This window comes from Pantherophis guttatus, chromosome 2 (assembly GCF_059756535.1).
Source record: "Pantherophis guttatus breed Tessera chromosome 2, ASM5975653v1, whole genome shotgun sequence".
Taxonomy (NCBI): Eukaryota; Metazoa; Chordata; class Lepidosauria; order Squamata; family Colubridae; genus Pantherophis; species Pantherophis guttatus.
Genome location: NC_142064.1, coordinates 220,721,288 through 220,733,705, shown reverse-complemented (window position 1 = coordinate 220,733,705; position 12,418 = coordinate 220,721,288). Strand labels below are relative to the sequence as shown.

General features: G+C 34.8%; 1 protein-coding gene across 10 annotated transcripts in view; it reads left to right on the top strand.

The window, feature by feature from the left end:
* ERC2 (ELKS/RAB6-interacting/CAST family member 2) overlaps nt 1-12,418 on the top strand; it is a 622,345-nt gene that overhangs the window by 303,355 nt on the left and 306,572 nt on the right. For all 10 annotated transcript variants that reach the window (XM_087887861.1, XM_087887858.1, XM_087887855.1 and 7 more), the window contains one exon: nt 520-655. In XM_087887861.1, coding sequence (XP_087743987.1) covers nt 520-655 — 136 coding nt within the window. The remainder of the gene's footprint in view (nt 1-519; nt 656-12,418) is intronic.

Here is a 12,418-nt window from a genome sequence, read left to right as displayed (position 1 = left end):
CAATTTAGGTTGGAACTGATTTTTAGAATAAAGTCTTGGCATGGAAAACAATTTCTGAATGGATGTTTTAATTTACCCAGAGACTTTAAAAGGAGAAACCAAGCCTTCTGAGAATACCAGGTGCACTACCTAGCCATTTCAGTCCAGATAGGCAATCAAATATTGGAGTTGTAAAACTGAGAACCCTTAATTTGCAGCAGTAATGAAATGTTATGATCCCTATTTTTAAATTTTGCCCCTAAAAATAGAGATGGGGACCTTGGAGTTTTCACATCTAAAATTAAGCCAGTCTAAACTACGACATATTTCTATCTTAAAGATTGCTTCATGCATGTCTAATCTGCAGTACCATCCAGTATTTCCTATGAAGCACTCTGACTTTTCATAGACTTCCTACTTTGGAATGTGTAATGAACAGCTCTGCCTGATGATGAGCTTTATACTGTCGTTTATACATTTGCTCTCTTACATTGTTAATAGGCCCATTAGAATTAACAAGCATATGCATACTATTCTTAGACACATGAAGGATCAAAACAAGAAGGTGGCCAATCTGAAGCACAATCAACAAATAGAAAAGAAGAAGAATGCCCAGTTGCTAGAAGAAGTTCGGAGGCGTGAAGACAATATGACAGACAATGCTCAGCATTTGCAGGTAAATTGCTTTATTTTTTATAACACTACTATACTAAATATTTTACTGTTTGTCTACACATGACTGAGTTGTCAATCCAAATAACACATATACTTCATAGCTAGTGATTAATAAAGTAGTGATTTTTCTTGATTGGCAAATGTTTAGTTACATACAGTAGATCCCATATATCCCATATATAAATCTTTTGGTATCTTTTGTCTTTATTTATTTAAGAAAAAGTTCTGTATCCTGAGGAGGTGTATACCTCCTGAGGAGGTGTATAGAACTTTATTACTTCCCTGCCCCCTCAAAAAAAGAATAGTTTAATTTATAAAAAGCAGCATTTAATATTCAAAAAAACCTATAATATATTCTAAGAAATTAGTTCCTATAAATTTAAAATTAATCATATAGGACGATTTTGCAAGGTGTAGCTAACAGTCCAGGATTCAAGAACACTTATCTATGAAAACTACCAGTAGTTGATCTTACAGGCCATTAGATGGCAGCAAAAAGATATAAATTTTTGTCTCTTTTTACTGCCATCTGGTGGTTTTTCACACTTTGCAGTCCAAATCTTAGTGAAACCTCATTCTTCTTCTTCTTCTTCTTCTTCTTCTTCTTCTTCTTCTTCTTCTTCTTCTTCTTCTTCTTCTTCTTCTTCTTCTTCTTCTTCTTCTTCTTCTTCTTCTTCTTCTCCTCCTTCTCCTTCTCCTTCTCCTTCTCCTTCTCCTTCTCCTTCTCCTTCTCCTTCTCCTTCTCCTTCTCCTTCTCCTTCTTCTTCTTCTTCTTCTTCTTCTTCTTCACATACAGAAAACTTTTCAGGGATATACCCCAAGCTTTTATTCTGTGGAAGGGAAAACACTAGAAGAAGCTTCTAGTGCAGATAGATCTTGCTCTAAAGGCCAGTGAGATATACTGTATTATGAGAATATTAGTCTGAATCCATGGATACAAAGTGGAATTCACAGGCAAGAAGAAAAGACAGAAGTCAATAGTATCATTGGGTTTAAAAACATGCAAAGAAAAGTCTCAATTTAAAAGCAAGTTCTAAAACATAATGAAGCTGGTCTCTGTAGTTCACTGGAACATTAGGCAGGTTGATATATCTGTGATCTACAAAACTTAGATCAGAGGGTTTGGTGCTCAGAAGATGAAGCAGCATGGTTTGTCTATTCTTTCAGTCTTCAAGTTAGGCATTCTTTGCTTGCAGTTACAGTAGTAGATCTTTAAAACTTTCCCCAGATAAAAGACAGTTGACACATTTATTGCACTATCTCCTCTTTCCTATAAATCAAAGGTACATGGTATTGCAAGCTATTTAGATAATTTGGCACTGTTGTCAAAATACTTTCCGTGTATGTTCTACCCTTCTTGGAAATAAAGATATAACAGTGTTAGGTAACCATCAATCTTTAGGTAACATTTAAAACCAGCTGCCTGAAACATTGTTCATTATCTGTGGACACAAGGAATAATCGGTTTTTCAATCCCGTTTGGCCTTTTATAAAACTCATCTGGAAAGATTAAGAATTTTCTCTTTTAATCTTTCCCCCCCCCTCTTGGCTCAAAATACTTAATTTTTTTGGTGATACCTTCGTTAATCAGCTTCCATGTATCATGTCAAATTTGTTGCTTTTGTCTGAATACTTTTCATGTTTCTAAAGTAGTATTTCTGTTTTGCACATAGCACTACAAACATGTTTCATCATGAATTATATTTTTTAATAATAGAAGTGAAAAATGGACCATGATGACTTTATATATATTGGATTGATGTATACATGGTTTTTTAGAGGTAGATCAGACAAAATGATATTTTTGTTCCATTGGAGGTCATGCTTTTGATTTAGCCATTGGTATCCCAGGTTACATTAATGTACATGTCTATTTAGAAGGAGTTTCAAAAGCTTCTGCCCCTGAAAAAGTTGATCAAATTAACTTTGCAAATCTTAACATAAACTAGTGAACATGCCCAGTGAGTTAATGAGATGAGGGCATTTCAAGTTGCCCCACTACTTGACTTTCTCCTGAGTGGCACTCATGCTATGGGATATTATGCTCAGGAAGTTCATTGGACTCCCACTTTTCCAGTATTTAACAACATGGGAAAATATCCCTGTTTTGTCCAATTTTGTTAATTTACTTTAATTATATTTATTTTTACCCCTCACACAGACATCCAAACACCATCTAAAAGTTAGCTTATGTGAAGATCTTAGAAGGTGGACTTTAGATAACCTCAACAATCATTACAGCTTGGGGAATGTTAAGATCAGCATTTTGAAATATGCTTATTGGCTCTTATACTGTACAAGTGACATAAAATTGGAATTATACGCAAAGTTTTGGCACCCTACCATATGAAGATGAGTGACTTACTATATATATCAGCATTAGTCTTCATATATCTTAAGGGGGCAATCCTATAACCGATCTTGGTAGTCTGATTTAGAGAACAATGGATAATTAGGTCATTAGGTCTAGTTCTCCAGATGGCACGCAAATCAGATTTTTGCAAACAATACTTTGGTCATTGCTGCCAAATCTGGCTCAGCCATCAGTAAGGAATCCAGGATCATTTCCAAGTTGTACACCTGGCCAAAGGAGGAGTACAAGTCTGTTGTATGCTATTATCCAGATCAGCTTCTTCTCAATCCACTGCAGCAGTATTTTTCCAAGATTAAGTTTCACTTCCTCTTTTCCACTCAGTTCAGAATCAGTTCCAGGCACTTGTTTAAGAGTTTCTTAACCTTTCTAAGAATGGTGGTAAAAAACAGAAAGGGAGAGCTATTTGTCATCAGCAAATTAATGACACTGAAATCTCCATCTCTAGGCAGTTCTTGGCAGATTCATTTAAAACTGAATAGGATTGGGATTCTTGCTTGCCTTAGACAAAGGCCACTTGAAGAAGAGAAATTCTACTATGAACATCTCGTGAAACAGATTACATCAGAATCAGTGTAGAAGTGTGCTTCCTAAACTCAGGCCAGATGTTGGAAGAGGAGATGGTGATAAATAGTAACAGCTGCCAATTAGAAATTAGGACTTGTACTCTCAGTATCCAGTAAGTTAGCAGAACAAATGAAGGCCGTTCCAAAGCAGAATTATGAAGAGATTGGGATAAATCTATATAATTGATTTGTTCCAAGTCACGAGTTCTTCACTTTTGGCCTGGAGGCTTTTATCAGCCATAATTGGAAAAGATCCAGAGAACAGGTAGTGGGCTGCAAACTTCCTGGCTAGTTTGTCCATATTCTTTGGGTGAATTAGATAATGTGCATCTTTCCCAACTTGATGTTTTGATATTAGACTGATTATAATTGCAGACTGATTACAGAGTAACTTCAAAGTCAGCACAGAACTCACCAGATACATGTAATAGCAATAGCACTTAGACGTATATATCACTTTACAGTGCTTTTACAGCCCTCTCTAAGCAGTTTACAGAGTCAGCATATTGCCCCCAATAATCTGGGTCCTCATTTTACCCACCTCGGAAGAATGGAAGGCTGAGTCAAACTTGAGCCTGGTGAGATTCGAACTGCTAAACTTCAGCAGCCGGTAGTCAGCAGACATAGCCTGCAGTACTACACTCTAACCACTGCACCACCATGGGTCAAAAAAGGTTTTTTTATAACTGAGAATAGCATTGATTATCAGCATTGTGCAGATGTAAAGACCATGAAGCTTTCAGTAACTACTGTCACTGAGTAATACTTAAGATAATCATACACACAATGAGGGTTTTTTTTGGCTACTCGCAAATCTAATAATTTAAGATTGCATAAACTGCTACAATTAAACTACAATTATGTACTTCTAGGAGTTTTGGCATTGGTGGGTTGTGAACCAATGCTACTCTGCATTGTCATACAAGTGGAAAGCTCAGAGCAGATGAGAATCATATCCCTGTTGGCTGAGCTACTCATCTTTCCTGTTTTTCTAGTTTATCCCTGGTGACTCAGTTGAGGAATAGCTGAAATCTGATGGAATTGGCCTTTCGCCATAGCTGATGGGTGACCATGTTTTCTATGGGTCTACTTTAGTAAGTCTGCTTTTTAACTGAAGTGGTAAACCATCAGGTGAAGCCTTTTTCAAATCAGTCTCCTTCTGATACACTTGCTGTAACATTTATATATTCCATGCACTATTAATGTATTATAATGTTGAACTTTAAATTTGATCTTACAGACCACACAGAAATATTCAGTATATTTGGCTGAGTTGCACACTCAGTTTTCTTTATTTAAATCTCATACACCTTTTCTGTCTTCAGCAAATTTTCTTTTTTTTTTTTTTTGGAAATTCAGTCTCATATTGCATCCAAATGGACGACGATTGTCATATTTGGTTAAACTCCATTTTAATGCTTCTCTCTCCCGAGTATAATAAATTAATGAAATAACATATAAAGAAATGTAACAGCCAATATTTTATGCCAATAAAATATCCTTATAATTCACTCCAATTCATTGTCTAAAAACTAAAGTATATTTTTAAATATTTCCATTTTTTCTTTTATAGAATCCTTGGAGATAGTATATTTTCCTCTCTTCTAGTGGTTAAGATGAAGTGTGATTAGCTTGACAAAAGTATATTTTGGTATGTTTTCATTTTCAAATCAAAAGATCCCTGGGGATAATATGGTTACTTCTTTTCCAGTAGTTAAAATGACCACTGAGATTTCCATACATATTAAACAAAACAAAAGAGAAAAGATAAAAAACATGACAGATCAACAAACAATATCATGGATCTGTGTACCCTTGAGATTATTTGCATCTCTAATTACTGCTTCCTTGATTTATAACCACAATTGAGCCCAGAATTAAGCTCATAAACTGTGCTGGTTGTTAAGTGAGCCACACATGTGATCACCTCACTTAATGACCACAATCTCTGAAGTCTGGGAGTTGTGGAACTTCTGGGTTTGCATCTCTGCAAATCATACATGGCCTCTCCCAGACCTCCTTTTGAGGCATCCCATGCTCCATTTCCCATTCTGCTGAATCCTACACCCCCATCACACTTTGGTCCATTTATCTTTTCCAAATATTGTTCTTAGGATAAAGAAGCAACTGGGTGATTATAATTGTGGGTGCCAAGCACCCAAATTTTGTTCATATGACAGCTGAGACGCTGTAGCAGCCATGACTTTCAGTACAAGATATAAGTCCTTTCTTTCAGCACCATTATAATTTTGAATGTTCACTAAAGAAATGGTGATAAGATGGGGACTACCTATATGGATAAATTTTTCCAAGACAGGAAAAATTACTAATAACACAAACCTCAAAAATCCTTGACTTTCAGTAAAACATATAGTGCAATGTTTCTCAACTTTGACATCTTTCAAATGAGTGGATTTCCACTCTGAGAATTTAAGAGAGTTGAAGTCCACTCATCTTAAATTTGTCAAGGTTGAGAAGCACTGGTATTGTATATTACTAATTTCACACACTTCAGTGAGATTTCTCTTCCTATGCATAGATGCTTTTTTTTTTGTTAGCCTTGTCCATGTGCTTTCACATTTAGCATATCTTTTTTATCTTTTCTTCATAAGAAAAGAACTGTATATATAAATTAGGTTTAATGTGTTCATTTTCTTTGTCAGTCTGTCTTAAAGCTCTGATTAAGTTTGCTCTAGAAAAGCAAACTTGTGCCATTCATGATTTATTTCAACAGATTTAAAAAATGTTAGCATAATTACAAAACACAGACAATCAGAAGTTGAACTTAGCTCATTTAAAGATAGCTAAACATGATAACTTACATATATGTGAATATAATAGCTGAATGTGAATTTGATTTTTACCATAGATGACTACTGAATCATTTTCTTTTCTTGGCCAGTAAAAATTCCATTAAATTGTGAATATATTCCATATGTATAAAACGTCTGCCAATGTAGTATTACTATAGTGGGAAAGACATTTCACTGAATTCAGTGGATGAGAAGACTTAATGAATGTCCTAAAGACAGAATTTGATTGATATGACTGAAGGCAAGTGCCAGATTTGAGGTTTTATACTATTTGATTGAAAATTGAGGTTTATGCCATTTTGCAGAATTAAAGTGACTCCATTAAACAAATCCCATTTAATACTCACTTCATGTTATTTTCTTCAAGGAAATATAAAATTAACATTTTACTTTCATCAATCATGTCTCCTTTTATGGGACTTATTCCAGGTAAGCTATTTATCTTCATTTCTTTGGAGAAAGTCCCACTGAACTCAGATCAGTTGAGGAGATAGGATTGCATGGTCAAGGAATCCATTGCACTGTTGAGTTCTGGAGTTGAGTTTTTTCCTGGATTTTCCTCTGAAAGTAATACATAAATAATAAACAATGGAAAAACTTCACTTACACATGAATCTCTGTGAAGATGTTCATATAAAACATACATTTGGAAGTTCTAACCTCTTCCAGTGAATGTTACAACTGCTTAGAATATTGAACTTTTGAGCCAAATCCAAGGTGACAAGATAAATTAACATGGGCAGAGTTCAGAAGAGGGATGATGAAATAGATTGTTGCAAGCAAGGAGCTACTTACAGGATCAGAGCTAGAAACATGATCTCTCAGACCATGGACAGCTCCAAAAACAATATCTCAATTGCATAAAATTCAGCTGTCCTTGAATCTAGATGAAGACCTTGAAGATGGTTCTGAGTACAGTCCTTTGCTGCAGTGTTTTTGAAATACACTTGAACTTTAGTGATGCTCAGGACAAAGAAAATTCCAGAGAAGGTTGCTTTCTAATGCCCATATTGTTCTTTAGTAATGATAGTTTATGGGAAAAAAAGATGCTTTATATCTGGAAGATTTTATATGAGAGTCAAGCATATATAGAGCATGTAAAAACTTTGGTAACGTTATGCATTTTAGAGCTTTAACCACTAAAAATAATCTCATTTTGTTAAGTAGCCCTAACTTTCTTATTGATATGGTTTTAGTTTTTACCAGAGCTTTTCCACATATCTTTTTTTAAAAAAATAAATATGATTAAATGGTCCAAAAATTATAGAACTTAGGAAAAATAAAACAAAAATGCCAAGATGTTATCCTACGATTGCCTTTCTCCTTTTGGTATTTATGTAAGAATTCACACCTGTAGGACTTTTGAGGATAATTACATTCAACATACATTCAAAAATAGTATTTGTTTTTTTGTTGCTGTTGTTGTTTTTGGTTAACCATATTTTTCCAATCCAGAAGTAATTATCCCAGCTTTACAATACAGGATAATAGCAAAAAAAAAAAAAAAAAAAAAAAATAGCTACCAGATTCTCTGCAACAGAAGCCATGTCTCAGTTTGACATCATCAGACTCATAGTAAATCATTGCAGCCTAATATAAAAAGTTTTTCTTTTTTGCAGTTAAGTTTATGGCTTGACTAATATCTTATCAAGTTATAAATCTGAGCAATCAACTTTATATAAATTATAATCAAAGTCAAAAGCAATTATTTTGAAATCCTGCATTTATAAAGAAGTAATAAATTACCTGTGTCTTATAAAGAAGTGGAGCTTAGTCAATTCAGTGTAAAGTTTTACTCTTTCACTATTTCTTAATATAGTTGGCATATAATTTCCAAAATCTGCTGATAAACTACTGAGTTCTTTAAATCTGTATTTACACTTTTACCATGCTTTGGGGGCTACATGTATTGAAGCAGTAAAACACACATTACAAAACCATTACATTGAAGATTATAAACTGCTGTTCATAATCAGTCTGACATGGAATGGCAGAGCAACTTTAGTATTATTTTGAAGTGATGGTGTCGGGGTCTTCATGAGACAAAGTTCAGGATGTAGCCAGTGATTAGCAAAGACAAGCACTGAATTAAAAATGGTCCCAGTATGTTGTGTGAACCCAAGAGATTGAGTTATTTGACTAAATTATGGTTATGTTAATGATGAATAAACATATTTTATTTAAATCATCCAAGCTTACGTGCCAACAATAAGCTATAGTGATAATGAGGTTGAAGAGTTTTACGATGATGTGTCCCACCTTCAAGACAAAGAAAAATGTCGATACAAAATACTAATGGGTGACTTTAATGCAAGAATAGGAATAATGATACCTGAAGAAAAAGCAACTGGCCCACATGGAAATGGTGAACAAGATAATAGAGGCAACAGACTAGTAGATTTTGCTGAAGGACAGGAATTTTACATCATGAATTCATTTTATAAGAAAAAGCTAGCAGAAAATAGAGATTGAAGAGTCCATCTGGATAAGTGCAATTGACTATATCATGTCAAGTGATAAAACTATATCCTGCAATTGTAATGTCATCAATCATTTTAACATTGGAAGTGCCCATAGAATGGTACAAGCTAAAGTGAAGATAGACTGTCAAAAAGAGTGTATGAAAATGATAAAGACATCACGAAAAACAAAAATAAAGAACGATAAACTGTTAGAGAAGATGATGATGTTCTCTTCTTCCAAGATCCAGAAGAGCTACAAAGACACATACAAGCACTGCACAAAGCAGGAGAACCATTTAGCTTAAAAATAAACCTGAAAAAGAGACAAGTTATATTTAATAAATTCACTAAAGAAAGAAAAAAAAATATATCTGGAGAAAAACTAGATATAGGAGGTATTACATATACCTTGGCCAATGGATCTCAATGGAAGGTGATACAATAAAGGAAATAGAATGTTGTGTTAAATGTGATTGGCAAGCATTCAGCAAGCTAAGAGTAATTTTCAAGAACAACCTCCCACTATGCCTGAAGACAAAGGTTTTCGATCAGTGCCTGCTACATGCTCTACCAAATGCTGGTGAAATATGGACACTAACATCACAATCAATACAAAAACTACGAGTGGTGCAAAGAGGAAAGATACATGCTCAGCATTACCAGACAAGATATCTATCGGTGTATTTAATTTGCATACATGTCATATGAAATCATATTTACATAACCATGTTATCAAATAAGCTGTAACCTATTACAGTGGCTGAACTGATGCAAGTTGTTGATCTAGTTACTGAATCCCATGTGCCTAAGGATAAATTTGTACCTTCAGTGCTAATAGTCATCTTGAAAGTTTATTTTAATATAACTTGAATATATGTATGCATACTTGTTAAATATATGTTAAATATATGTAGCTGTAAAGTGAAATAATCACTGGTTTCATGGTTTCTCTTGATACTATCCTCATCCATCTTGAACCAGATCCCAAAGTAGTTTCTATAGTAGTGATTCCAGTTGTGGACCACTAGGTGGTGATAGCACAAATGTGCAGCTTGCCTTTACCAGTTGCATTAACCAAATCAGTAGTTAAACGAAGCTTTGGCCTAAATTTTGCTCAATCAGGTCATAGAGCTCATTCCTCAGCTGTAGATAAACTACCTTAAACTACCATAAGTTAAATAACCTGATGTCTATCGGAGTATTTAATTTGCATACATAAGTGTGTGCATGCGCGCGCACACATGCACACACACACACAACATTATATGCACACACACACAGACATGTATAAGGGAAAATTATCATTGGAAAACTATTCTGTTCCCTCTAATATATTTGTACTACTTTACAGAGCAGTGGAACAATTGCACAAATTTCAACCTCTGTATGGAGATTGTGATCATAAGTCATGATGGCAATAAAGCAGGTCATCACATGAGCTGGCTGGGGAATTCTGGGAGTTGAAGTCCACACATCATCCAGCGGCCAAGGTTGAGAAACACTGTTTTAGAAGGTCCATCGTAAAGTTCACTAAGTGACTGCTTATAAATTGAGGACTGCCTGTAATACATTACCAATATATGTAACAGGCTTCTTAAGCCCTTGTTGCTATTCAGGAAAAAATGATTGGAGAGGGATCAGTTTTCCTAGAGGTGATACAGTCCAAGGAAGTCTTGGCCTTTTCTCTGTGTTCCAAATAATACATGCCACAAAGGAATAATCTGTTGAAGAAGGGGTTTTTTTTGTGTGTGTGTCTGTCACCTTTTTAGTCAGAGCAATTTTCTCCCCCTAAATCTTCTTTTTAAAAAATGGGGAGCAGGAAGGAAGGAAAGTTATTGAAAATAAGCAGAGCAAGTAACTGAAAATAATAGCTTATGTTGGCCACGTTTGAAATAATGAACATGTTGGATATCCCAAAGGTGTTTTTCCAAAAGGCAACTGAAGCTTCTTGGACGAAAAGCAAAATGTTTTTAAGAAAAAAGCTTGAAAGTTGCCTTTTTGAAAAGCATCTTTGGGACAACCATGACTGGATGATTGAGAATCTCCATAGATAATATGTTGGATAGTTACCTAGAAATAGGATGGCCTTTTGGCATGTACATCTAGAGCTAATCACTGATTTTTGACAGTTTTTTCAGAGTAGATTAACTGTCTATGAAACAAGAAATAACTTAAATCTTAATAGTATTAATTTCTAGAAATCAATACTATTACAGGGAATAGTGCTAATCCTCTGGCATGCAATATTCAAAGAATGTTCAGTAACAAGGAGGAGGACATCAATAGTCTATGTTTTAAGATAAGTCATCCACCTGTGAATTGTCTTAGCAGCACCTATTGTTGGATGAGCTTTTGCTAAGCCTATATAATTACTTAAGGCAGTAGCATCCAGACTCTGTTAATAAAATATAGATATGTGCACATCAACCTTATTCAGTTGAACCATTTATTTTCAAAGCTACTTGTTTTTGGAACATTGGACTATAAATAGTATAGAGCAAAGAATTTTGAATTTAAAAAGTCCCTGGTTAAACTTCTGGCTTCTTTGATTAAAGGGTTAAAGTAGGAATAAAGATTTTGATTTTCATCTATTTATTTGTATATTTGCGTTAGTAATATTGTATGCTATTTGATTGGATTTGATTAGACTAAGACAGCTGGTGCCTTTAGATTTGGATGGTAGAATGGCTAATGTTCAAATGAATTGTAATCCAGAAACAACAGGAGGGAAACAGCATCAGGATTGTCTGTCACCAGATAATACAAGGACAGATAGTATAAGAGTATATGGATCAGTGTCGCATTCTAATAAGCTTGTTTTGATTTAACATACTTTTTACACACTGGAGTTATACTGTAGCAATAGCATTTACATTTATATACCACATCACAGTGCTTTACAGCCCTCTCTAAGCGGTTTACAGAGTCAGCCTATTGCCCCCAAAACCCTGGGTCCTCATTTTACTTACCTCGGAAGGATGGAAGGCCGAGTCAATCTTGAGCTGGTAGGACTCGAACTGCCGAACTCCTGGCAGCTGTCAGTCAGCAGAAGTAGCCTGCAGTACTGCATTCAACCACTGCGCTACCACCAGTTATGTTTCTTTTGCATTAATATTCTAAAAATATTACTGAAATTATAAAATAATGTTTAAAACATTACAGGGAATGTGCAGATAAGTATTTCTTTTAGTAGTTTTTCTGTAGTGCAAACTAATAATAAAATATGTGTCTAGAATTCACAGCGGCAAGTAATGTCCAAAAGAAGGTATTTAATACACATTGTTTTATACCCTCTTCTGTTGCTCCAGACAATAAAGCATTTTGCTAATGAGCAGATGCTGACAGATGGTCTCTATATCACTAGCTGAGTCTCGCTTTAGTTGCCTCTGGAGAAAGATCCACATAGCTGCCTTGAGAATTAGATAAATTTACTAGGCAGTTCTAGGATAGCGAAAGTGAAAAATGCCGCAGATATTGAAATAAATAGCAATAATGCAAACAATTTTGCTTTCTTTGGAAGAACATAACATTTAACTTTTTAGAATGCACTGC